The sequence below is a fragment of the Sebastes fasciatus genome, chromosome 17 (genome assembly GCF_043250625.1).
Source record: "Sebastes fasciatus isolate fSebFas1 chromosome 17, fSebFas1.pri, whole genome shotgun sequence".
NCBI classification, from domain to species: domain Eukaryota; kingdom Metazoa; phylum Chordata; class Actinopteri; order Perciformes; family Sebastidae; genus Sebastes; species Sebastes fasciatus.
Window position 1 is genome coordinate 23,474,011 of NC_133811.1, and position 27,141 is coordinate 23,501,151.

Below are 27,141 nucleotides of genomic sequence, written 5' to 3' on the forward strand. Positions count from 1 at the left end.
CTTAGAGATTAACACAATAAGTACACTAGAGAAAACAACTTCAGCATTCAAAATTTAAATAAAATTAAGAAAATTAAAAAATAATTCTAATAAAAAGAACAATACAAAGAGAAGAAAGTAATAATAATAATAGTAATAATAATAATAATAATAAAAATAATAAATTAAATAAACAAATAAGTTAATATAAAAAAAGGAGGGGGGGGAATATATATATATATATAGCCAAGTTAAGGCAAGGGAACATACATTCAGTTTCCAGTTTATTACAGTAGATACACCTACCTAAAACAAATGCAGTCCAATACAAGAGTCCTGCAATAAATCCCAACAATTTAACTGTTTGATGATTTTGTGGGATGTTGGCTAGTTTGTGGTGCTGTTGAATTAGGTTATGTTTTATATTCACTTGTCTTGTTGAAATACGGGCCCAGTCTCATTCCTCTGTTGGGTGGAACAAGCATTAAAGGAAAGTTGCATGTTGTGTCCTGACATGAAAAAAATGCAAATCAGGATTGAAACTAGTAAAGTAAAAAAAAACATGCTACATGAGGTTGGTGATGCCTGTTGTACCTGAGGTAAACTCCTGCAGCTCTTTCTCTCTGCTGACACCCTTCACCCCCCCCCCCCCCCCCCCCACCTCTACCTCTCCACCTCTTTTCCAATTAGCCCTGCAGGATGCAGGGATGAGGCTGAGGGTGGGGGTGGGGGGGTTGTTCCCCGGGCAGACGGCTCTGATGTTCTTTAAACGCCTTTTCTTAGGTCCGACAATATGGTGTGTGCCACTAAACTCTCCTGACGGAATTTAATGTAATTAAGGGATTACAGTGCTGCAGCTCCAAGGCTGGAAATATTTACTATAGACTGCCGGCGGAGGTGTTTGCATGCTCTGATGCACAGTCGGGTCGCAGCGTCTTTTTCTTTTTTAAAACCACTCGTTTTGACAGCATAGATTAATCTGTTAAGTTATTGTCGAGGGGAGATTTTCCGTTGAGGAGTGGAGCTCATTACGCACAGCCAAGACGCACGAGTGGAGATGACAACTGTAAAGCGGATACACTAATATCTTTGGGTTTATGGTGAGTCTAATTTAACATTTCCATCATAAATATTACTCTATAGCAGAGAGAGGTTTTCTGTTACAGGTGCATGATGTGTTAAAAGTTAATTTGATGAAGTTTATGATGTTATTTTGTGTAAAAGATGAAAGTTGGACAACAGGTAAACTAGGACTTGAGGCTTGTATTGACAAATGTTGTGATTCTGCATTGATTTGCATCTTTCTATATACTAATAAACATTGAAAATACAATGCAACTTCATATTAAACATGTGGAGTTTGGAGTTTTATACTGTATTGTGGCCTAAAAGTTAAATATGTGGGTGATGTTCACCTCGATTTATCATGGTTGTGAAATATAACTGATTTTAATTCATTGTTTCCTTATTTGCATACAATTCCCAGAGGCTCTGAAGAAGAACGGCAACCATCTTTGACCAAAACCTTTTTCTGTTATGGCTGTCTCCTCTCTGCCGGAATGGAAGCAACTCCTGCTGGAGAAAAAGAGGAGAGAGGAGGAGGACAGAGAGAGGAGGGAGAAAGAGGAGGAGAAGAAGTTTGCCAGCATGCCCGCCTGGAAGCAAGGGATCATCCAGCGGAGGAAGGCGAAGCGGGACAGCTTGGGTGACAGGGAGAAGGAGAGAGACGTCTGTCTGCTGCAGGTGGATGTCAGATCTGCGTCTGACGGCCTGAGTGACACAGACAGCTTTGTGACGGGCAATTTGGAGAGCGAAACGTCACTCAGTCCAGATCCGGGGCTGTGGCTGGATGGAGACCTCAAACAAGCCGGTCAGGTGTCTGAGGAAACTTCAGTTCCATTCCATGAAAACCCATTTATTCTCACGCAGAGTGCATGGAGGAAGGGCCGGGATGGAGAAGGCGAGCCGGAAGTTAAGGAGAAATTGAGCTCCAGGGGTCAAGATGGGGAGTCGGGAAGAGGAAGAGATATCGAGCTGAAAATAGAGAGATTCAGAGATGCGAGTGAGGGACGAGAGAAAGAAAGGAGCAGGGACAGGAGTCAAGGAAGAGAAAGACAGAATAGCAACGAGTGGATAGAGTCAGTTAAAGATGCAGTCAGGGAGCGGGAATTCCTCAAAGTTAGAAAAGACGAGGAGGAAAAAGAAACAGATTTACCATGCAGTGCGTTTTCTCCACACGTCCAGTGTCTTCGGACCATCCGAGCCGACAACATCATCATCATCGAGCAGGAGAGGAAAACCAGTGATGAGAGAAGGGCTAGATGGAGGGAGGCGGAGAGGCCCGAGGATGAACACCAGGGGAAGAGAGGGATAAAGATGGACCTGAGGGAGATCCTGGCCGGAGGAGGGAGCATCACCGAGATCCGAGCCTCCGAGGTTCTGATCATAAAGCCCTCGGCGAGTCCTGAAGAGAGGAGTCCGGAGGGAGGAAGAGGAAGGAGAGGTTCGGGTAGGGAGGATGGAGAGATAAAGTTGGATGGAAGGAAGGAGAGTTTTGGCAGGGAGCTCAGAACGGACATATCGTGGCTGAGAGAAAAAGAGAAAGAGAGACCGTGGGGCCACGCGACGGTCATCAAAGACGAGAGGAAGGTGAGCTTGGATGATAACCTGTTTGTTGAAAGAGGAGGGAGGGTCAGCCAGCTGGTGAGTAAATTCGGACAGTACCCCAAGCCTCCGTCTCGATCCAAAAGCTCTGATAATTTCCTCCCGCCTGGGAGGAGAAAAAACTCAGGAGATGAAGATGACCAACAATTTGAGGCAGACGGGAAAGGTATGCCCAAACGCTCATTTAGCTTCTCCGATCGTGTCATCTGCGGTAAGGAGAATGGTTTAGATGACGATGGGTATCATGAGAAGATATCGCGCGAGAGGATATTAGACAAGAGCATAACGGCGACGGTCGACGTTGCAGGCCTAGGGAAGGAAACCACAGCGAAGATCAAACTGGGGTGCGCGCAGCTTTTAGATAAAGACCGGTTTGGAAAGCATAGAGATGGACATTTAAAAAATGAGGATGAAAAGGGGAGGAGAAATGAAGCAGAAATCTGCGTCTCCATCCAGCACAGGAGCGAAGTTAAGAAAGTGGAGCCCGTCGACTTGAGGGCTGCGGAAAGGGAACTTGATGCGGATGGAGACGAAGGGTTCACTGTGGCGTCAGTCAAAAACACAGAGGGGATCTCGTTCGCTAGGAAAGTTGCGATCAAGCAGGATGGGAGAGCGAGAGCTGAAAGAGAGGCGAGGCAACAGACAGGTGAGAAAAGTTTAGAAAGGGAGATGAGTGTAGAAAAAGATTCAGAGGTCGGGGGACAGATTGAGGCGCAAGTTTGCACCAAAAAGGTGTCAGAAGAGGGAATCGAAAGCACAATCTCACCTGAAACTATGCACGTTGAATCAGCTTTCACAGAGTGCTCCGGTCTACTCTGTGCTGTCACAGATAGGGCTAGAGACCCCCATAGAGGGCCAGAGTGGAGTGGTACAGGGCCACAAGGACCTTACCTAACACACTCCGGTTTGTCCCAACACACAGAGGAGCTTATAAGTAAAATCGAGAAAGTAGGAGACACAACTGTTTATAGCAACGAGAAAGGAGAAAGGGCTTACAAGCCTGCGTATGAATTGACCAAAGGATCAGATCAAGATATGGGATTGGAGAACCTCACTCACGATGTGATGCCCAGATCTCCGAAAAGGGTTGCACCAATGGGGATCCCCCCAGGTCCCCTGGAGATTAAAATTCCCAGAAGTGTGTTTTACGTTGCCGAAGAAATGGCGGAGAGAAAAAAGGGCGCGGGTCAAAGCGACGAGGGGCAAGACCGGGAAGGAGGTAAAGGGGTCGAGAGGAGGGACAGCTGGAGGATCGGAAAACCCCTGAGCCGCGTTGAGTCCCTGCGAGAGAAAATCAGACAAAGAGAGAGGCTGAGACAGAGCGAGGCAGAAGATGTAGGCGGGAGTGAAGGTGAAGAGATAAACGACACCCAGACACCGGCTGGGGACAGGCATGACGAGAGGGGAACTGAAATAGAGAGAGAGTGGGAAGCTGCAGCTCATATGCGGAAGAGGCTGGTCGAGGCAGAGAGGGGACAGGAAGAGGCAGCGCCGCAGACATCCGCGGCTGCGTTTGACGTCACACAGGAAGTCGGCGTGTTGAAAACCTGCTCTCAAATTCCTGTTTCTGTCCTGCACTCACAAGCCGTCAGAGGAGAGGAAGTAACAAGCGGGTTCGCCACTGCTGCCTCCGAAGTTATCTATGACCAGATATCTGAGGATGAAAACGAGCCCCAGAAACATGTGGAAGAAGAGCTGAGGCGCCAACACGAGAACCGAGAGGAAGAAAGGGAGGAGGAGGAGGAGGAGGAGGAAGAAGAGCTCTCAGAGGAGGAAGAAGAAGAAGAATATACATCGCCTCTCGATCCTGTGCAATCTCTCTCCCCTTTGCCACCTCATCCCAACTCCCTCGCAGCCATGAGCCGGATCTACAACTTGGAAACAGTAGGCTCGAGGTCGGGCTTGTGTCTGAGGGACAGAACTGTGGACATCCCATCAGTGCACCTTTTAAAAGTGAAGCCCCTCGTGTCGAACGCACAGCAGGGGGACGGCAAGACATTCTCAGGAGAGGACATTTGCGGGGTTCAGACGATACAACGACAGATAGAGCAGTTTCAGCTGAAAGAGCAGGAAACGCTCAAGTCTTGTACGTCATCAAACACCCTTCTTAAGGACAGAGAGCCAAAGGGGCAGCAAATCCCCAGACGGGTGTTCAAGCACCAGGTAAAGGATGATGCCAAAGCCCCGGAGAAAGATCAAGACACGTCAGAATCGAACCCCAAAGTGTCTCCTTGGCGTACTCGTTCTCCAACCTCTCAGCTCAAACAATCTAACCGAGCTACCATCGCCCCCTCACTTCTCAGGAGCCAATCCCCGGACAATACCCTGAGACCTTCGGATAACGCCCCGACCCCGACCTCCTCCCCGAGCTCTTTGTCTCCTGCCCAGTCTCCTAGCATCTCTCCATCCTCAACCCCATCGCCCACGCTCTTCTCCATCAGGAGTGCCTCTGGAGGCCAAGTCAAGAGAGGTGCAACCATCACAATCACCCCAAAAAAGCCTGCTGGAGGAGGAGGAGTGACAGGGCCAACAACGGGGTGCACGGCAGTAGGGTCGAAACCCTCAAAGACCTCATCGCAGCAGGCCCAGACGACCTCCGGTGTGGCAGAGCCGGTGAAGAAGAAGTACCCCACGGTGGAGCAGATCGAGGTGATTGGCGGATATCAGAATCTGGACAAGTCCTGTCTGGTCAAGAACAGAGGGAACCCGAAAAGGGTGAGTGGAAACTGTTTTTTGTTTGCCTTTCACTCAGATAAATGTAGGCCAAATAACAGTCCTAACCACACAATCAGGGGCACCAAAAAGCAGATAAGAAATTATCAGCATCTCCCAGTAACTTTAAACATTTTCCAAAGGGTTGTTCTCTCCCTGCTTTCTTAAACTCATCAGAGGTGGTCCAGAGGGCATCACCTGGACGTCAAGCAGGATCCCCTCTCTCTCTCTCTGGTAGAGAACATCCCTTTTGATTGAGAAGTACGATCACAGACACCGACCTAAGCCGGTTAAAGCCTTATCAAGCACGACATCTTGATTCTGTTCAAGTGATCTGCTTTGCCATGTGCTTCTAAAGGTCTGATTCTTTGCAGACTTTTTGACTTTTACCATTATGATCACGATCTCACCACACATATATCAGCCAAATGAGTGGGCAGTGGCAAAAATGACATATATTTGGACGTTTATGGATTATTACTTTATTTGCTAAAATGAGGGTAATTATGAGTGCAATGTGGAAGGAAAATGTTTGCTATAGCACCCCTCAGATTGTTTAGGCTTCTGCAGAAATGTTGCAGGCTTCAGTGGAGACAGAAAGTTGAGTAGGAAACCACAACGACTAGCAGCCAACTCCTTCCTCCCTTTTTTTTTTTTTGTCTGAACATCACATGTTTGTCTCTGTGAACACATGCAAAGACCACACTGGTGTTTACAGTAATTCAGTCTGTGCAGCATTGACTACAAACGAACCTCACTGGAGTCAAAGGTCATATGAGGACTTTCTGTTTGCTCTTTTCCTGAATCCAGTCCTTGTTTTAGAAAGAGTGGGAGAGGAGCTCTTATGTAATAAAGGGAGCAGAGCAGGAATAAACTTTTATCTGTCCTTTCTTACAGTACCTTGTGGTGATGAATCTGACTGTATTTATGTGTGTCAATGCACCCGACAACCTTTTAGAAGGATTTTTTTTCCATGTAAAAGTTGTTAAACTGCTGGTAATTTCCCCAGTTGCAGACTGCTTCCTTGTTCCCTCACACCAATTCTGCCGTTTTTGATGAGTCAGCCTCCCCTTCCTCTCAAACAAATCTCTCTTTGTATCTTCTCGGCTGTTTCCTAGCGAGGGTTTGGTTTGTTAGACTGCAGTCTTGGCAAACCGTGTTTGACCTCGATGACCCTCCGCTGCATGGCTGAGTTTTACAGACAGCAGGCCGGTGAAAGAGAAAGAAGTGTTGCAGAAAGATGTGAAAATAACTCTAAAAGAAATGTCCGTTTGACAGCCATACTGAGAGGATTAAAAAGCTTCTTATTTGGTCTAACAGAAACTCGCTGTCACACTGCATGTTTTTGCTCACTTCCTCTTTCACACTTCTCCACTTCCTCCAAACGAGAGACGCAGATTGACACCAAGTGACGCGGTGGCTGCTTTTAAATCTCCAAATGCAGACTCAGACACTAAACCATCTGTTTCAAAAGATTTATAGACACAAGAGTGAAAGAGAAACTAGAGTTTGGTGCTGTTCTCTGCATATGAATTTCCCTAGCTCTCCCATCACTGTGACCTCTAATTACATTAACATTTATCTAGAAGCACAGTTTCTCTTTAGCTGCAGCGGGTGACCACTTTACGGCGGTGATTCTCTGACCACCTGTCGCTCTCCCGTTGATGCCCTTCATGCCCTGTTTGACGTCAAGCCTTATTCCCTCCCCCATCTGAACCATCATGTCACAGCAGGGGGTGACCTGCCTGCTCCTCGTCTTCCCCCTCCTTTATCTTCCTCTTCATATGTTTGCGTTTTATCTTGGGCTGTTCTCTCCATCAAGTTCATCCTACGCCGGCTTGATTCAGACTCTTGAAACAAAAATTATGTTTTTTTTCTTGTTTGAAATTTAAGAATCCATCATTTTTGTCTTATTTAACAATCACTCTGTTAGAAACTTTGACTTCCAGTGTTACTAAACAAGCAGAATTGAACCTGTCAAGAAATGTGGTCAAATATTAATAGAAATATTAACTTCCTGCTAATGAGATCTTATTCTGCTACTCTCTCAGTTTCTGTCTCTCACCCGTTGCCTCTCCTGTCCTGTTGAGTTAGCTCGTGTTAATCGGGTTCAGGGAGGGAGGATTAGCCTCATGTGCCTGATCATGATTCGCCCAGCCTCTCTAATGCAGAGCTATTATCTGCCCTCCCCTGCAGACAGACGCTGTCAGGGTGAAGCGGCGGTAACTCGGTATATAGCACATGCAGGGTGGTGTCTGTGCACTTCAGGCTCCATCCAGATCACGTCTGTCTGCACCTCTGGGTGTGTTTTACTACTGTACACATCTTTACTGTTATTATAAGACACACTGTGGATGTGCCGCGCTGACACATCGGTCTGTTTACACCACGCTGACCTTCCAGTACACAAACTCCACGCAAATATCCGTCAGTCCCGGGCTAAAGAACGAGAGCCTCATTCTCCTTTTTCCAACACTTGTTGTAAACCAAACTCAGTTTCGTGTTTATCTGCGTCTGTCCCTGAATAATAAATAAGTCAGTGCATGAAGTGTTCAGTCAGTAAATACTCTACAGATGGAGTATTTCTGCTGTGCTAAGCCTCATGCTGTCAGTTAACATTACACTGACAGAGCACAAACATCTCGCTGAGACGGCCTGAGAATCTCCTCGGTGCCTCAAAGCTGTGTTTACATTTGACCATGTTGAGCACAGGGAAATCAGTTGGGATATAAAATATAGTGCTATTTGCACTTACCTGAGCAGAAATGCAGCAAATGTGCCTTCTTGGATGATAGATAAAACATGATAAAGTGCCCTTTAGGGTGCCCTTTCAGTGGGGAAAATGAGATAAAGTGTCTTCTAGGGTGGCCTTCCAGTAGAGAAAACAAGATAAAGAGCCATCTAAGGTGCCCTTCCAGTTGATAAAACATAATAAAGTTCCCTCTAGTGCCCTTCCAGTAGAGAAAACAAGATAAAGTGTCCTCTAGGGTGCCCTTCCAGTAGAGAAAACAAGATAAAGAGCCATCTAAGGTGCCCTTCCAGTTGATAAAACATAATAAAGTGCCTTCTAGGGTGCCCTTCCATTGGAGAAAACGAAATGCAGTGCACTAACGGGTGCCCTTTAATGGGGAAAACTTGATAAAGTGCCCTCTAAGGTGCCCTTCCAGTGGAGAAAACGAGAGGAAGTGCCCTATAGGGTGCGCTTCCAGTAGAGAAAACAAGATAGATTGCACTAATGGGTGCCCTTAAATGGATAAAATTAGATAAAGTGCCCTCAAGGGTGCCCTTCCAGTAGGTAAAACATAATAAAGTGCCCTCTAGGGTGCCCTTCCAGTGGAGAAAACAAGATGCAGTGTACTAATGGGTGCCCTTAAATGGAGAAAATGAGATGCAGTGCACTAATGGGTGTCCTTAAATGGAGAAAACAAGATAAAGTGCCCTCTAAAGGTGCCCTTCAAGTAGATAAAACATAATAAAGTGCCCCTTCCAGTGGAGAATACGAGATGCAGTGCACCAATGGGTGCCCTTAAATGGATAAAACATGATGCAGTGCGATTTAGGCTGCCCTACATGCTAGAAAACCGAGCTGGTGCACCACTGCACGCAGCTGGTGCCCTTCTTATTTTTTCGTTACCACTGCTTGGTAGCCATATTTTTCTTAACTTTTCCTCAGCGTCTGTTTTTAATTCTTTAGTGTTCTCAAACCAAATTACAGATAACGTTTGTGGCAGTATTTAAACCTGGTAGGCAACAAATTAAAGACCTACAATAAATAAAGTAAAGTAAAATAATCCTCTCTTTGCTCATGTTTACAGGGAAAGGTGTGTTTCGACGAGGACCAGCTGGAGCAGGTGTGCGAGTACCCGTCAGAGACCTCCATGCTGGCGTGCACCACCTACCCTCAGGACCTGTGGAGGATGGACAGGCTGCAGGGAGAGGAGTCGCAGGAGGACGAGGCTGAAGTGGACGGAGGAGCGATCGTGTCCAAAAGCACGAGGAACATGGGGATACATGTAACGGGAGGGGGTCTAAGAGTGGGTCAGTGTCACCCCCTTCTCAAAAAACACAACGTGTAATGAGTGAGATTATGGGATCACATTGTTTTGCCATTTTTTGATGTTTCACTGTGAAACTCTCCACAGGTTTGGACTTTACTCAGGCTAAGATGGCATTTATTTCTCTGTTTATTTTCACTGTTGTGTTGAACTTTTGATATGTCTGGCAATATTATACTGCCTACCTTTCTTATTGTCAACAAATCATAGGACCAAAATCCAGAATTACTTATTGTATTTGTTGTGAAGCCAATGTCTGATTTAGCTTATTTCTCTGCACCATAGAGCTCTATATAAACACACAGGCCTAAATGAGCCACATTGTTGTACTGGGTGACGTGTTCATTCATTATGGAGAACGTGGGCATTGTAGTTTCATTCTGAGTCAATTCCACGTCATAAATACTCACTAGCACCCGATGTTGTGCTAGTCTTGGTCGGAGACGGTAACGTTTCTCGCTGCGGAGCTCCATCACTTCACCTCTGTTGGTCTGGAGGAGCTGCAGCATTTATTTCTGCACAAACGTCCACTGTACATTCACTAGATATTCTCAGAGCTAAACTAACTCTTCTGCAGTGTGGAGTGTGCACGCATGCACGTGAGATTGGAGCGAGAACGAGCGCGGTGTGTGAGTGAAGGCAAGCAGGCAGAGGAGCAGAGACTCCGGCCCTGGAGACCAAAGCTACGGTCTCCTCCGCGTCCTCCGACCGCGTCCTCCGACCGCGGCCAACACTGTTTAACAGACGGGCTTCACTATAACTTTGCGATTTTGGTTCTTCCGTGTTGTTTGTGTTGGAGTCTCGTCTGAACAGCGTAACCACACGCGATGGCGCATGGGACACCGACCCGGATTGATTTATACGTGTAAGAAGTTACAAACAGTTCCTTTAATTGATGAGATGGACTAATTGTGCTAGTTAGTCACAGTAACTTCTTTTTATTTTCTCCTGACCGTGCTGTTTCTTTCCCTCTTTGTTCTCAGGGATGGACATTATTTCATTCAGTCGGATAAATAGTTATTGAAGAGGGGAAAAGCGAGCTTGCTAACTGACAGTGCTTACCAACAGTTAGCAAGCTAAAGCAACTTTGTTAGTTTGTTTGCTAACGTAACAATGAGTTCACAGTTTGTGACCTGACTTCCTGAGTTTTTACCAAATAGTAGTTGGTTAGCAGTGTGGGGCAAGCTCAGCATATAGTGAAATAAAGTCTAAAAACTCCAACATTGGTTTTAAATGCAGCAATGGAAAATGTAAGTTTGGTAAAAAAAAAAATTTTTATTAGAGAGCGAATTGGAAGTATAGTTTAATTTATGGTCCTCACAAAGCCATAAATGTCACTGTTGGTGAATGGGAAGAAAATAAAGTAGAATAGAAATCCTAGATTCACCTTATTCACCTTCCATCTCCGTCTCTCTGTCTTCCAGATGAGTCTTGCCCTCGGTAGAGGCCAGTCACCTTCGCCAAAAAATTGCCCATTTGACAAGATCACCAACATTTATGTTGACCTGATTTTTTATTGTGTTTTGTTTTAATCTGAATTGTTGAAATGAGAATGTTTTGTAAATCCTTGTGGTGTTTTTGTTTGTATCTAGCATCAGAGTGAATGCGTTTTGTGGAAGGAAATGTACAGTTTGATTCATGCAGTTTGAACATACTTGTATTTACAGGGGAAAACATTTCACCTTGTTTTATTTTCAGGGAAATTGAGGGACAAAATGTTGAATGTATGGTACATAATGATAAAAGACCCTCAGGTGTGCACTGCTGGGCGATGACGGATCACTTCTCTATGCAATATGATGATAACATTTTTAGCTAATATATTTGATAGTTTATTTTCTGTTAATTACTTTCTATATTTAAAGTCTGCCTCAGCACAGAAGAGTGATTAGATGTTTATATCATCTGGTTTCATGTGCCTGCTGGATTTGCCCATACAGATGATATGAAGGTTTATATAGATTTATTTGATTTTTCTTGACTGAAGCCTTTTTTTGTTGGAATAAAACCTCCTCTCAATGGGTGTTGAACGTTGCAGGAACACGGGTTGTGCAATGTGTGCAGGACGACCTTTACAGGTCTGTGGTCTTTTGTGGGGTTTAACTGAAGCCTTACTGTTCACAATGACAACTCTGGTAACAGTTCAGTTAATGTGTGTATGGATATGAATAAAGGTATTATTTTGTTATTGTATTATTGTGTCATGTGGAAGTGGAGAGAGCTGTGTGAGTTCCTGAGAGGAAGTTGTGTTGAGTTGAAACATAAACAATTAACAGATCATCATATTACAGCTGCTATCTGACTTCTCCCTGTTCTATGTTTATAATACAATATATACATATATACAGAGTGTTTCTTGTTTGTAAATTGAATTGATGAAAGAAGATTCTAATAATTCTGTGTGAATTATTTTTTGCTATGATGGTTGAAGAAGCTGGCTTCAAGAGAATAAATCTAATACATATATCAGAAAACAACACAGTTGTCCCGATGTCTATTTTCTAGTATCAGGATTGGGTGGTCAATATATTATATATATATAAAAAAAATAATATATATATATATATATACAATATTAATTTAATATAATATAATATATATATATAATATTATCCATTATAAATAATATAACATATTATATTATATATATATTATATTAATTTAATATAATATATATATAATATTATGCATTATAAATAAATACTGCGATTATGGTGAATTTATTCTAAATATATGAAATATACTGAAATGGGAAGTTCATCCTTGACCTTGGAAACAGCATAAAAAAAGCAATCTCACCATAATGTTCTCGGGAACTGTTCTGGGGCTTTCAGTTGTATCACATGATCTTCCCCCGAAAGATGGAGTTTCCCAGTTGCCATGGAAAATGTAAAAATTATGAACATATATAGTTTTAAATTAGCAGATTACACCTGAAAAAAAGTATGAATATATATATTTAATATATAATATATACTTTATAATCCTTTATATATATACATATATATATATATATATATATGTATATATATATATATATATATATATATATATATATATATATATATATTTAATCCTTTTTTTAAATGCTACTGAAGTATGTAAGTACAATCAGGAAATTGTACTTAAGGTATTAAAAGTAAATGTACTCAGTGCAGAAAAATATCTATATACATACTTCAGTAACATTTTTAAATAGGATTAAATATATATTTAATCCTATATATATATATATATATATATATATATATATATATATATATATATATATACATACATACATTTATATGTATATATATATACATATACATATACACTGTATGTGGAAAAAAGGACCAAAAAGTTAGTAAACCACTACATTTATCATGAGGTGTAACAGCGACACCCTGCGGTGAGACGCAGGTATTACACACTGATGACGTTTCTCGGCTCTGGTGACGTAGCTGTTTACAGAAACATTTTCTACGTCAACACGTGTGCAGGCTTGTAGCGTCAGTTCTTAATCCAGTACGTGAATCCCTGCACGCCCGCAGTTTGAAGGAAGGCTTGACTTTGTTTTTACCACATGCGCGGATGTTTTCAAACAACTAGGATCCATCGAGCGACGAGGACTCTCATCTGATCTACTTCCACCATGAAGACGAAGAAGTAGCTCTTCTTCATTTTGCAACAAGTTATTAGATTATAAAGCCAGAGCTGTTTTTGTTTGCATCATAGATGCGACGCAGAGTGGATTTCGACAATAAGGAAACATGATTATGAGGAAAGTTCAAGCAGGAACCTGCAGAGCATGGCTGTCTCTGGTGAGCTGTTTTCTGTTTTTCTGTTGACATATCAGCTTATATCATTTCATATAGTTATAGTTATTATAGCAACGTGTCTGTTTAACGAATAAGAGGCAGCTGATCATGTCTCCACTGTCATGTCTTCCATACTTCCTAATTTGATACGCCCTAGTTAGTCGAGCCCTGCTTTAGTTGGCATTTAGTCAAACTTTCATGCAACCAGCAGCAGCTGTGGTTGCACAGAGTTTTAATGTTTTTGCAAACTTTGCACAGAGTTTTAATGTGAGTTTGCAGTGCAATAAATCAATATATTCACTCACTTCTCTTGGCTTTCTTCCAGGTTTCCTTGAGGCAGCAGCTTTGGTTGCACAGTTTTAAAGTTTTTGCAGTGCAATAAATAAATATGTCCCTCACTTCGTCCTTTCTTCCAGGTTTCCTTGAGGCAGCAGCAGCAGCAGCTGTGTTTCTCCTCCTCCTCGGTGCCCCCTGCCCAGCCTGTCCCCCCTCTGATCCAGACCCTGCAGGGCTACCTGAGGACTCTGGAGCCGCTGCTGCCCCCGGATGAACTCAGCCACACCCGCAGGATGGTGCACGAGTTCGGCAGGTCTGGAGGCCTCGGTGCTCGGCTGCAGGCGGGGCTGGAGAAGAGAGCCAGGAACACCAAGAACTGGGTCTGTGTCTGTCTGGTCTGCTGGAGCATTGTGGGAAACGTGGCAGATGTTTAGACATTGATATGGGTGTTTGTAAAGCATTCATTGGGTGGGTTATAACAGCAGTTATATATCAATATGTCAGGCCAAAACACATACCTTCTCTTCACCTCTTGTAGAAAGGTAAACTCTGACTGCAAAGAAAGTCAAAATTCACAAAAAAGTGTGCACAAGAAAGGCTGCACAATCCTACATTTGTCATTTTAATAAGTGCATACTGTCATTATTCTGATTTGAGAGCACAGTATTCATTCAGGGCATCGACTCCTTTTTCTGTAGTTATTTTAACACAAAACAATGTTTTGCAAAATTTAATATAAGTAAAGCTATATTTATATCACACTTTTCAAAACAAAAGTTACAAAGTGCTTCAGAGTAAAAGCATTTATAGCATGAAATATCAAACAGGCAGGATGTTCACAAACGAGAGCAATTTAAAAAACATCAACACAAAGTAAAACCTCATTTAAGAAAAGCGAGGGAATGTACTGGAAGTCTTGAAAAATGTAGGGTTTTTAAATATTATTTTTTTTAGTCAGCACCTGGATCCTGATCTGCATTAAAATGCATGTGTATATATTTCTTTCATTAAAGTAAATGCAGTAATTTATATGAACATTTTAACGGGTTTCTGAGCTATTTTGCGAACTTGTAAACAAATAAATGGCACTGAAAACACAACCTCCTTAATATAGATCGATTTACAATGACTGAATGAATCAAATTTCTATTATTGTGTCATGCAGATAATCTGCCCAGCCTGCATGAGTCTTTCCAAGACCAATAGATCACATATATATTAATAGATGTATGTCAATCCTGTGTGTGTGTGTGTGTGTAGATCTCGCCCTGGTGGGTGCAGTTGGCGTACCTGGAGAGCAGACAGCCGCTGCCTGTGCACTCGAACCCGGCCATCTCTCTGCCCAGGAGAGATTATAACGGCTGGAGGAGCCAGCTAGTGTGAGTCATCAACAACATATACACTCTACAGCAACACAGTCTGTAAAATATCCGGGGGAAAAATCTGTAAAATACCTGAAAAAATAATAAAACATCTGAAAATTATAAGTAAAATATCCAAAATAAATTGGTAAAATCCCGGGAAAAAAATCTGTAATACCCCATAAAATGTGTGAAATATCCATTGCTTTATTCTTTGATAAGCACTCGAATGTAATAGAGCCTGCATTCATCTGCATATTTCATAATCAATAAATGGATCAATCAATAAAATCCCATAACTGTCAGACAGTTCAGTCCAAGCAGACAAAAAAAAGTGTTTATTTTAGTGCTGCGTCTTTGTTTCCAGTAAAGACACTTGGTCAGGATGTTGCCCCTGTATACACACACCTGTTTATTTTGTAAATCTCTGTGATCATTAAAATCGTTTAACCTGATCACCTGCTCCTCTATGAGCCGAGGAAACTCTACAACCTTAAAAAATAAATGCATAAATTGAAAAAAGTCATCGTTGTCAAGCTTCAAATGTGGTTGTTTTGCAGAGATTCTTGCAAGTTTTAGGTGTAATTTGACACCTTTTAGCAGATTTAACTGAATATGAACTGTTTGTGTTGTACAGTGATGGTTTTCCCACCTCTGCATGTTAAAAAAAGAGAGGGCACATAAATCAACTGTGTTCATAATAAAAACAACATGTTTGTCTCCACTCAGGTTTGCATCCAAACTGATCGCAGCAGTTCTGGACTTCAAGGCCAAAGTCAACACGTAAGTTTGACCGTTGACTGACACATTAACTGATTTTAACTGCAGTGCAGTGAGAATAGTCCAACATGTTTTTAATTTAAATCAAGTTGTTTTTAGAAACAGGTTTAGATACTTCTAATACACAGGTTTTAAAAGAAAGTAAATACACTTTTAAAAAGAAATCTGGGGATATTTTGTTAACTGAACAAAACATCATATTTTAGAAGCTCATGTGTTTTGTATAAAAAATAATCAGCAAAATCTGAAAATAACTAGTAAATATAAAAAGTACAATTCTTCACTCTGAAAGTTAGAAGTATAAAGCACCATAAAATGGAAAAAACTCAAGTATAAAGCACCTAAAACTGTACTTAAATGCAGTCCTTGTGTAAATGGACTTAGTTATATTCCACCACTAGATAAGAAGCATTTCTATTTCATACTGACCTCAATAAAACCCACATTTCATGGTGTATAGATCACCTCTGTGTTGTGTCAGTACTACTGCTCTGTAGGGATGAATACAGTGAGTATTAACGTTCATGAGTAACTCCTTTAAATTAAACCAACTGCTAATAATTTCATGCTGCACACTTTAGAGTCAGTTATTAATATAAACTGTTGTTCAAATGTTACAGTAACTTTTGATTCTCTTGTGTTACACTTACTTTCACTAGCTTCTATTTTAGTGTTTCATCCTTCAGCCTGGCTGCCATCTAAATATGTGTCTACATCATGTATTTACCAACACTGTGTGTGTAACAGTATCTGTGCAAAGCAGACATCTTTTCCAGACTTTTTTGTGACATTTTTCAGACTTTTCTTTTTTTTTTTACCTTTTTCAGACATGTCTAAAAAAAAAAAAAAAAAAATGTTTGAAAAATGCTGGAAAAAAAGACTCTGAAAAATGCCTGAAAAAAAAAAAAGTTTGAAAAATGTCCCAAAAAAAGTCTGGAAAAAAATTCTGAAAAAAAAGTTTAAAAAAAGTCCCAAAAAAATGTTTGAAAAATTATGGAAAGTTTAAAAAATGTCTGAAAAGAAAAGTTTGAAAAATGTTGGAAAAAAAGACTGAAAAAAAAGTTTGGAAAATGTTGGAAAACAAATGTCTGAAAAAATGTTGGAAAAAAAGTCTAAACAATGTCTGAAAAAGGTAAAAAAGAAAAAAAAAAAAAAGTCTGAGAAATGTCCCAAGAAAAGTCTGAAAAAAGACTGAAAAATGTCTGAAAAAAAAGTTTGAAAAAATGCCTGAAAAATGTTGGAAAAAAATGTCTGGGAAAAATGTTGGAAAAAAAGTCTGAAAAATTCCTGAAAACAAAAAGTCTGGAAAAAATGTTGGAAAAAAAAGTCTAAAAAATATTAATATTATTAAAGTAACAACAAAACATTAGTTTATAAATTCAACAGTATAAAAAGTAGGTAAAATCAGCTCCACCTCCACCAACTACAATATTAAATACTTAGATGTTTATGCATCAGAAATAATATTCCAATAATATGATCTACAGCAATATATTTTAATTAACTCTGGCAGGGGTCACTTTAAAGGTCCCATATTGTAAAAAGTGAGATTTTCATGTCTTTTATATTATAAAGCAGGTTTAAGTGCTATATAAATACTGTTAAACTATCAAAATGCTCAATATACGGAGAAATACACACAGCCCGTATTCAGAAATTGTGCGTTTGAAACAAGCCGTTAGGATTTCTGTCCATTTGTGATGTAACAAATATACAATATTTAGATCATTACACGGTTTTAAACGTAAACATTCTAAATGTGTCCCAGTTTATTTCCTGTTGCAGTGTATGTGAATAACATCAGCTGACAGGAAATAAACATGGACCCAAACTGTTGCCTAGCAACGCAATTCCGTAGCAGTTCCAGTGACATGTGCTAAAACGGAGCGTTTCAGACAGAGGGTAAATACAGGTATATTCAGGCAGACAGTATGAGGAAAATAAAGTTTTTTTTTTAACATTACAGCATGTAAACATGTTCTAGTATAAACACAAAATACAAGTATGAGCCTGAAAATGAACACAATATGGGACCTTTAACTTTTACTCAAGTACTACTTTAAGGACAACTTTGAGGTACATTTTACTAAAGTGTTTCCATTTTCTACTACTTTATAGACATTTTCAAACTTGACAGCATAAACCTTCTAAATGGGCTGCTTTGTATTTCCTGTTTCAACGTTTCTTAATGCAGTAGCTGACAGGAAGTAAACTTGGACCAACGTTGTTGCCCTAGCAACAGAGTGGCAATTAAAAAGTCTATGCTTCTATTACTCCTGTACAGAGGGAAATCTATTGCTTTTTACATTATTAAATATTAACATTAGGACATTGTCTTCATCTTTCTGTTAGTGGCCAGCTGCCGGTGGAGTACATGCGAGGGAATCCTCTGTGCATGGAGCTCTACCCGCTCCTCTTCTCCTCCTGCAGGATCCCCGGTCCCAAACACGACTACATCGCCCACCACGGCCGCACCCGTCGCTCGCCGGCGCACATCACGGTCGTCAGGAACTACCAGGTGGGACAACAGATGACGCTGTCGGACTTATATTTTCTCTTTTCTTCCTTGTCGTATAACAAGTTATACGACATTGCAGGCACGTTGAGTCTTGTGCAGTCACACTTGTTTTTTATTTTGTTTTACTTTGCTGCCTGTTTTATTAGATTCCTTAAGCCATAAACCAATCACAGCTGCACAGAGCCGTGTAAACAGGAGTCACACGACACACAAAGAAGCTCTTTTATTGGACACATATTTGGCAGCAGTTAAGAGAGAAATATCAAAACAAATCTGATCCCAGTCCTTTTAACTTATGACAAGCCTCATAGATTTATATGACGTATATGTGCTCTTTACCTTTATTTCACCTTCTCTTGTCTTCATATCAGATACAAATAATATTTTAACAAATGATTAATCTGCCTGTTATTTTCTTGGTCATTTGTTTGGTCTATATAGTGACAAAAAATGGTGAAAAAAAGTAGAGAAAAGATGCAAATATTCACATTTGAAATGCTGAAATCTCAAAAATGGTTGGCATTCGTGCTGTATAAATGACTTAAGCAATTAATCGATTATCAAAACAGTTGCAGATAAATTTTGTGCTGATTAACTAATCGATCAATCGACTAATCGTTGCAGGTCTAATCCCAAGTAAGGTTGCAACTAACGATTGTTTTAATCGATTTACCTTACGATTGTTTCCCCCAAATAATCTATCAATCGTTTGTTTTATAAAATATCATAAAATAGGGACAAATTGACGTCATGAAAATAGCTTGTTTTGTCTGATCAACAGTACAAAAACCCCCAAATATTCAATTCGCTATGATATTAGATTAAGAAAACCAGAAAAAATATATATTTGAGAAGTCAGAACCAGTGAATTTTTGGCATTTTTGCTTAAAAAATGACTGAAAAATAATAATATATATCAAAATATAGTCACTTATTGTTAAAAAAAAAAGTGTCAGCAGAAAAACTAGTATTCAGCTTGAGAGCAGCAGCACTGCACATGTCGGTGTGGGTGGCGATTGTGAAAGAGAAAAGCCCCAGAGAATAAATGAATCTCTATAAATATGCCAACTGTGAACACAACTCACTCAACACAGTCTGTATCTCTGAAAAACACATAAGCACTAAACACAACATTGTGCGGTGGACTGTTTAGGTCGGGTGACACCAAACCCTCTAACATCTCTCATCAAACTCATCCACAGAGGGCAGACGTTAACAAGGATGGCCTCCTGTTTTTCTACTAGTTCTTCCAGCTGGACGTTTACAACAGCGACGGCTCTCGGATGACGGAGAGTCAGATCCACAGCCAGCTGATGAGGATCAGGGCTCAGTCCTGGAAGACGGACAAAGAGCCGATGGGCATCCTGACCAGCGAGCACCGTCACACCTGGGGACAGGCCTACAACCGGCTGCTGACAGGTACATCACAGGACTACATACACATTTACTGTGTTTCCAAATACACTACGATTCTACGTATATACTACTGTCATAATTTGCATGTTATTCCATTTAATTTCACTGCACTATAATAATCAAATAGCAGAAAAACGTGCTTGTGAAAGGACATAAAAATGTATGGCTTTTTTTCTATACATGACAGTTAATTTATCAAACAAAAACATGTCCTAATGCAAAAAAACAAACAGTTTCTCATCAAATCATTTTCATCCCATCTGTGTTGAGCTCACTGAACATCTTCACACAGCTTGTGAGTGCAGATCCTAGATGTCTGAGCTTCCTTAAATCCACCATCAGGGCTAAACTAAACACTTCTTTGCAAAGAATGCACGACTTTGACAGATAAAAGAAAGATGACTCATTGCTCACAAGCAAGTTTTAAACATCTGAAAATGCTTGAATGCATGAACTGAAACCTGGAAATCAATCTGAAACCTGCTTTAGTGAGCTGTGTTGTATGTGAGTTAATGTGCTAAAATAAGCAAAACTATTGTGTAAAAATGTGTATGTTATAAAAGACATGTTTCAAAACAAAACTTTCAAGTATGATAAATGTTAAAGGTATAATACGTTACATTTGTCGGATGCTGTTTATAAACACACGGCATTCAAAGTTGGCCACCAGTGAATGAAGAGAGGGAGCGGCATTAGTGAGAACAAAGCAGTGAATCAGAGATATTGTGTTAGAGATATAAAGCACTAAATTTGATCTTGACATTTTTAAATACTCAGATTTTGTTTTTATGTTCTTCTTTTTGCGACTCAGACAAACTTAACAAGGAGTCGGTGCGGCTGATAGAGACGGGACTTTTCTCCTTGTGCTTGGACTCTCCGGTCATGAGGATATCAGATGAGAAGTATGCACTCACACTCACACAAACAACCTCCTCCTCTCTCTCCACCTCTTTGTCTCCTTCCTCTGTCTCATAATGCACACTCAGGTATTTCTGTTGTTGTGCAATCATGTGTGTGTGTGTGTGTGTGTGTTCAGATATCATTGTGCTGTCTGTTGACATTAGGTCCTTAAGCAACGTGCCTTTGTCACTTCCTCCATTTGAAATGTCTTCGCTGTTGGCAGCTTGTTTTGCATTTTTGGAGTCACTTGCAGAGGTGGAAGAAGTACTCTCAGATCCTTTACTTGAGTAAAAGTATAAATACCGTTGTTTAAAAATACTCCATTACAAGTAAAAGTTCTGAATTCAAAATGTTACTCAAGTAAAAGTACAGAAGTATTATCAGCAAAATGTACTTAAAGTATTAAAAGTAAAAGTACTCATTATGCAGAATGGCTGCTTTCACAGTTATTTTATTATAAAATATTATATTATTCTGTTTGTATCACAAACAAATACAGATTTTAGTAAACATACTTAACCGCTGGTCTTTTGATATGTTTCTCCTTTGTGTGTTGATTTTGTTTGTTCCAACTTTGATTGACAGGTACGCCAGCCGCAAGGCAGCACAGGTTCTGCACGGAGGCGGGACGTTCTCCAACAGCGGCAACCGCTGGTTTGATAAAACGCTGCAGGTGAGCAGCAGCAATATATTCACGTAGGACAAGGAAAGGTTACATAACTGACTAACTGATATACAGCAGGTTAACTGATGTCTGTGTGTGTCTGAATAGTTTGTGGTGGGCGAGGACGGCTCGTGGGGTCTTCTGTATGAATCAGCCACAGCCGACGGTCCGCCCATAGCAACGCTGCTGGATCACGTCATCGACTACTGGTGAGATTAAGGGTTAATGTGGAGAGACGTCATCACATCTTGACGCAGTGTTTCTCAGACACTTCACTGTTTATTTGAGTTAAAATATAACAGCATCTATATATATATATATATATATATCTATATAACCACATGTTACTGGTTGTATACATCCCAGAGCATTTAAATTGAGCAGGGCCAAATTTATATGATAATTTAAACCAGTAAAAGACAAAAACTTATCACTATTATAAATTAAATTAAATATTTTTAGTATTTGTTTTTTTAATTAGATTTATCTAATTCTTTTGATTTTCTTTTTCTTGCATTTCCCTCAGTTCTTCAATATTTATTTACAATATTTATCCTAATATTTATTTACCAACCATTGACCAGTGACCCACGCTAACCCCAGTTAGATCTGGACACTTATTTCATATATGAAAGTGCTGTTTAATTGTCTTTTAACTTAAAGTATTAACTGCTAAAGCTAAACTCTTTTAACCTAAAACCTGATTGTTACCAGAATATAGAGATGGGTATATAAAGTGTGCTTGTGTGGCTCTTTAGTGCTTTATCCTACAGGGCCAGTTAAGACTCTCGCAACCGACCAGAAAATATCATATGTCAAGACTGTCCACATGTCTGTTGGCTTTAAATGTGTCATATTGAAGCCAAACTCTGTTTAACCTAAACCTTCATTGTTACTAAACCTTGTTCCTAATCTTTACTCTCACAATCCACACACCGAAACTATAATTCATACTGACACTCTGTGTTCAATGAAACATAAATATATTTACTTTTCAGTTTATCCACAACCTGACACACATTTTCACACTCATTTGACGCTTGACATTTTTCTCATAAGAGCGACTGGAACAAGAGGCCACAGGGCGGCTGGCAAAGAGTTACCAAGGAGGTGCTAAAGCTGCAGCTAAATGTCTCATTACAGAGCAGTTGTAAACACAGGGAAGCAAAATGCACAGTGATTACCTCACAGATTTAGTCAAAATGGACCATTATGATAAGATGGAAAATAAATGTGTGTTTTCTTGTTTTCTGCAGTGAGAAACCAGACCCAAAGAGAGCGCCGCTGGTCCCTCTGCCGATGCCCAAGAAGCTTTACTTCCACATAGACCGAGAGATTAAGAGAGACATAGAGCACGCCAAGCAGAACCTCGACATGTAAGTTCATCCCAGTTATTCTGCTGAATAGCGTGGAGTGTTTAAGTGTAAATGTAGAGTCCTTCTGCAGAATACTCGTCGTGATAAGAGAAGAATGGCCTCGCCGCACAGCGTAAGCTACATGTTTGCTTTTGTCTCAAAATCTAACAAACCTGAAATGAACTTGGGCCTAAAGGAAAGCCAGAGGAGAGTAAACATGTTTATCTTCTGTGTGAATGTAGTAACCTTGACAAAACAGAAAGCTGACTGACTTTTTAAAAGTCTGAAAATCTATTGTATTGCAATATGAAGTGCTAAGAAAATGTCATACTTACCATGTAAAAGAAAAGATAATACAAATAATGAGCATGGAGGTTCATTCTTGACCTTGGGAACACATTTCTGTAATAAAAGGCTCAATTACTAGCTTTTGGCCAGATCTCACAGCCTTCCTCAGTGAATGGTCAGGTGTCGGACCATCCATGAACAGAGACACGAGTTGCGAAACCCCGGCACCAGCCCCCCCCCATTTACAACCACCTATTATCATCAGCTCCAGAAAAAAATAGTAAATGAATCTTGAGTTTGGAATCATTTGATCACAAATACAAGTTTTAAATTTCCTGCAGACTGATCAACGACCTCGACGTGAACGTGTTCAACTTCACCACGTTTGGTAAGGAACTTCCAAAGCAGCACAACATGAGTCCAAACTCCTTCATCCAGGTCGCCCTGCAGCTCGCCTACTACAGGTCAGTCACAGAGACATCACTAACTTTAACCAATTCAAAACATCAAGTTTTATTTTAATGTTTGCATCACAAGAAAATCCACCTTTAGAAACTCTCACGATGTTATTACCTTCTATTTTTGATTTTGATTTTTTGAAGGGAAGTTTTTTATAGAGCACATTTAAAAGAAACAAATGTTGAATAAACTGCGAATAAACATCCATAAATAGGCTTAGAGGTCATAGAAAAACGATGCTGCTTGTAACTCCAGAACTTGCCTGAGAATCATCATATTTTATAGTTTTCTTGAGTATTAAAGTAATCCAGTATTAGCTGTCTGTTCATCCATAAGTACGTTGCAAACAGGAACTGCTAATAGCTAATTCGGCATGCTTTTAATGATGCCACTTTGACAAAAGTTTAACAAACAGGGCATCAAGTTGTAGCCCACAGCTAACTAACTGACTCCATGACAACATTGTACTTCCTGTTTACATCTACAAAAGCATTATGGGAACTTATAGCTCCAAAACGTAGAGATCCCCCAAAGAAAAGTGACAAAATATATTAATAAATAATGTAAATAATATCTTTTTGACATTATTTAGGCTCATAATGTAGACTTTAAAAACCCTGATTTAGATCATTTATTTCTGTATTATTTGTGGTTTGTCCTGGAACGTATATCGAGGATAAATAAGAATAAAGATTGAACTGATCCTTTTTGTTCTTCCTTTTTTTTTTATTTAGAGTCCACAACGAGGTCTGTCCTGCCTGTGACATCGCCTCTCAGAGGATGTTTCGAGGAGGAAGGATGGAATATATCCGCTCGCCCACAAATCAGACGCTCAAGTTCATTCTTGCCTTCGATGATGCGTCCGTATCGGTGAGAAACGCCTGTGAACTGTTCCTCTGTGGCCAACGCGGGATTCATTTTATCTTGATTTGATTTAATAGCGAAGAGAAATGTAATGTTTTATTTCTCGCGTTGCAGCCGGAAGCAAAGCGGCAACTGTTCAGAGAAGCTGTTGATGCCTATACAGCTGTGACTCAGCAGGTAAATAACAAGTTGACTATTATCTGTCTGTTATTAACTGATAAACACTTCTCTCTGAAATCTTCTTTTTTTTTTAATCTGCTCTGTTCAGGTACTTAAAGGACACGGCATCAACCACCACCTGCTGGGGCTCAAGCTGCAGGCCATCGAGGACGGACTGAGCATCCCCAAAATCTTCATGGACACGGCGTACGGCCTCGCGACGCACTGGAAACTCCGAACGGGGCAGGTATGTATCTCTTTCTTCTTTGTTGGTTTGTTTTCACAGATGTTATTGTCGCTCCTGTAGCACAACAGGAAGTGGGAATTTAGTTTTTGTTTCTTGATATGATGATATAAGAGGGAACTTTCAGCAGGTGATCAGCAGTTTTCCTGTTGCTCTGAAGCATGTGATGTTGTTTTATTGTGGAGCATTCACTGCTAACACAATGCAATTTAGGAGTTTCCAGCAATCACGCTGCTTATCTTCTGTTTTTTTTTGATGACATTCAGGCTGGTACTGTAGGTTATTTGCTCCTCAGCTGATTTGACTTTAATTATGTTCTTGACAGCAGAAGCTTGTGTGGTTTCTATGGCCCTGGTATCACATGTTGTCCTGTTATCCCTTTACAGTGTAGACAGCTACTGTGTATTGTGTGAGTTTTCTCCATCTGATGATTCACTCTGGATTCATCATGCTTGATCAAAGTCAACACTTTTTCCCTTTAACGTCACCTTTTCACACTCTATTCAGTCTAGACTTGTAATTTACATACAGAACAATGAACAATGACACCACACGTCGACACTAGATTAATAGATCAATTTGTAAAAGATTGATAAGGACTGTTAAATGATGTTGTCAGATGTTTTGATATCAAGGACACACAAATAGGTCTGCTTGGGTTTTTTTGTCCGTATAGTCCTTATATTATTAATGGTATGTGGCATTTAGTGGTATGGAAACAGAGGGAAGGTGAAATCTATGAAGCAAACAAACATTTCCATTGTGCTAACTAGGTACTGAAATAGTAGTGAACTGTTATTGTTGTTTATTTTCTGGGGACCCATTGATTTCTCTCAAATATTCGCCCAATTTTAGGAACCACTGAATTGTGATTTCAGCTATTTGACAATAATGTCTTTACGGGCTGGGCGATATGATATGATCATATCTTGTTATCTTTTAGAGCCTCAACTAACTATACTTTCATTACTGAATAATGTGCTGAATACTATATTAATTTATTATATAAGAAAAGGCAGGAAATCTTCACACTAGAGGAAAACTAGCAAATATTTGGTACTTTTCCTTGAAAAAAATAATTTTCCATCCATCTACTAATAAAATAATTGACTAATTGTTTCATTTTTTATTATCTTTTACAAAATATTGGTGTCCAAATTAATGATTCCAAGTCAAACAAACTATTATTGAAGTTTTGTTTTACACATTTTAAGTGTTTTGTCCAGTTGAAAGGCAAATATTTGATGATTTTATGTGTGTATTTAATAATTATGATTATTATTACTAGTAGAATTGTTGTTGTATTTCGCATACATCGCCATATTGTGATAAAATGTTAATCAATATCAGGAAAACATTGTTGTGATACTGTTTTCAGCCACAGTCGTAGTGTCTACATTATATGTGTGCAGGTCTAACTTTCTCTCTTGTGATACATTACCTCGCGTTAATCCTCTCTCTTTTGCTCCTTCAGGTGCCGGCGAACACCGACAGCGTGATGTGTTTCGGGCCCCTCGTTCCCGACGGTTACGCAATTTGCTACAACCCCCAGGCGGACCACGTCCACTTCTCCATCACCGCCTTCAACTGCTGCGAGGAGACGCACGCAGAGACGCTAGCTCTCACCCTGAAGGAAACCTTGTGTCAGCTACAGGAGCTGCTAGAGCCTACTGTGTAGAGCTGCTGCTGCCCAACAGGATAAACCCACTCTTCTACACATGGGGGGAAAAAAACAATACTTTATTTTCTTAAAACAACATTTTGTAGAAGTCTTGATGATGATGTTTTCTTGTGCATGTAAGGCTTCACTAAAGCGGTTAAATCCGAGCGAGTATTGAAGACCGAACATGTCTCTGAGGTGCTTTTGATGCTTTCTGATAGCTTTCGGTGAAGCAATAAATCACTTTCCTTTTTCTAGCAAGAGCTGAGCGAGCAAGCTGTGTTATATTTGCTACAGTGGACGCACTTAAAGGGCTTCTAATGCTGCAATCTGTCTGAGTGAAAGCAAACCAAAGTCAACCTGACACTCCGTCATTAGTCAGAACAAGCTAAAACATTTGTGTTTTAAAACTGACTGCACTCCTTTTTACACGCCATGAGATGACCGGTAGCCTTTCTAGTACCCTCTTGTTGAGAATGAATATGTTTCATGTGTTCATGTGTTGCACTGCCATCAGAGTTAATTGACAAATACTGATGGAAACTATTGATTGTGTGGGTGAACGCGCCTGTTTGAAATGGACCAAAAGCCAGAAAGCTGGTTATTAATGGTGGCAGTGCAACAGGTGCGTTTGTCTCTCTCTTTGAGTCGAGCGACTTGATCTTCAGAATGTATTTGCTGTATGTTGAAATGAATGCGAAGAGGCTTTTGGTGTGTTGTTTTGCTCTCTACCTGCAGGACTGGTTAAATAAAGCCTAGCTATCACATGATTCCTCGTTTACATGCTTTGTGTGAGTGTGAGAGAGTGTATGACAGTTATTAGCGAAGGTGGAGCTGTGTTTGTTTTACTAGTGTGTGCCTGTGTTGTGTTATGGCGTCCCTGCAGAAATCAGTGAGCTATTTCAGCTATGCAGTAAACCACAAGAAGTCCTGCCAACCTCTCATTTGTCTCCAATCACTTACATTGAAATTGCATTAGGAAAAGAT

General features: G+C 40.3%; 2 protein-coding genes across 7 annotated transcripts; both read left to right on the top strand.

The window, feature by feature from the left end:
• The first annotated feature begins 692 nt into the window (after positions 1–692).
• Positions 693–11,875, top strand: ppp1r18 (protein phosphatase 1, regulatory subunit 18). Of its 2 annotated transcripts, XM_074613084.1 has the most exons (4): positions 693–1,079; positions 1,466–5,358; positions 9,171–9,393; positions 10,835–11,875. In XM_074613084.1, the coding sequence occupies exons 2-4, from the start codon at positions 1,516–1,518 to the stop codon at positions 10,852–10,854; spliced, it is 4,086 nt and encodes a 1,361-aa protein (XP_074469185.1). In that variant the 5' UTR covers positions 693–1,079; positions 1,466–1,515; the 3' UTR covers positions 10,855–11,875. The 2 variants fall into 2 exon arrangements, with proteins under 2 accessions (XP_074469185.1, XP_074469184.1); XM_074613083.1 differs by having other exon boundaries at positions 698–1,079; positions 9,171–11,875.
• Positions 11,876–12,880: 1,005 nt separating this feature from the next.
• On the top strand, positions 12,881–26,924 carry cratb (carnitine O-acetyltransferase b). 5 transcript variants are annotated; one of them, XM_074612632.1, is made up of 16 exons: positions 12,881–13,213; positions 13,536–13,558; positions 13,638–13,866; positions 14,747–14,865; positions 15,577–15,630; positions 17,980–18,145; positions 19,390–19,564; positions 20,373–20,463; positions 21,047–21,134; positions 21,234–21,334; positions 22,382–22,501; positions 23,110–23,232; positions 23,962–24,097; positions 24,206–24,268; positions 24,360–24,497; positions 25,969–26,924. In XM_074612632.1, exons 1-16 carry the CDS (start codon positions 13,163–13,165, stop codon positions 26,170–26,172), a joined length of 1,881 nt encoding a protein of 626 aa, XP_074468733.1. In that variant the 5' UTR covers positions 12,881–13,162; the 3' UTR covers positions 26,173–26,924. The 5 variants fall into 5 exon arrangements, with proteins under 5 accessions (XP_074468733.1, XP_074468734.1, XP_074468735.1 ...); XM_074612633.1 differs by having other exon boundaries at positions 13,536–13,552; XM_074612634.1 differs by having other exon boundaries at positions 13,536–13,549.
• The last annotated feature ends 217 nt before the right edge of the window (positions 26,925–27,141 follow it).

Excerpts from the sequence above, each read along its gene's own strand:
- cratb (XM_074612632.1), top strand. The coding sequence starts at position 13,163 with ATGATTATGAGGAAAGTTCAAGCAGGAACCTGCAGAGCATGGCTGTCT. Across the intron at positions 20,464-21,046 it reads ATGAGGATATCAGATGAGAA|GTACGCCAGCCGCAAGGCAG; the intron begins GTATGCACTCAC and ends TTTGATTGACAG. Across the intron at positions 23,233-23,961 it reads CTGCAGCTCGCCTACTACAG|AGTCCACAACGAGGTCTGTC; the intron begins GTCAGTCACAGA and ends TTTTTTATTTAG.
- ppp1r18 (XM_074613083.1), top strand. The coding sequence starts at position 1,516 with ATGGCTGTCTCCTCTCTGCCGGAATGGAAGCAACTCCTGCTGGAGAAA. Across the intron at positions 5,359-9,170 it reads ACAGAGGGAACCCGAAAAGG|GGAAAGGTGTGTTTCGACGA; the intron begins GTGAGTGGAAAC and ends TCATGTTTACAG.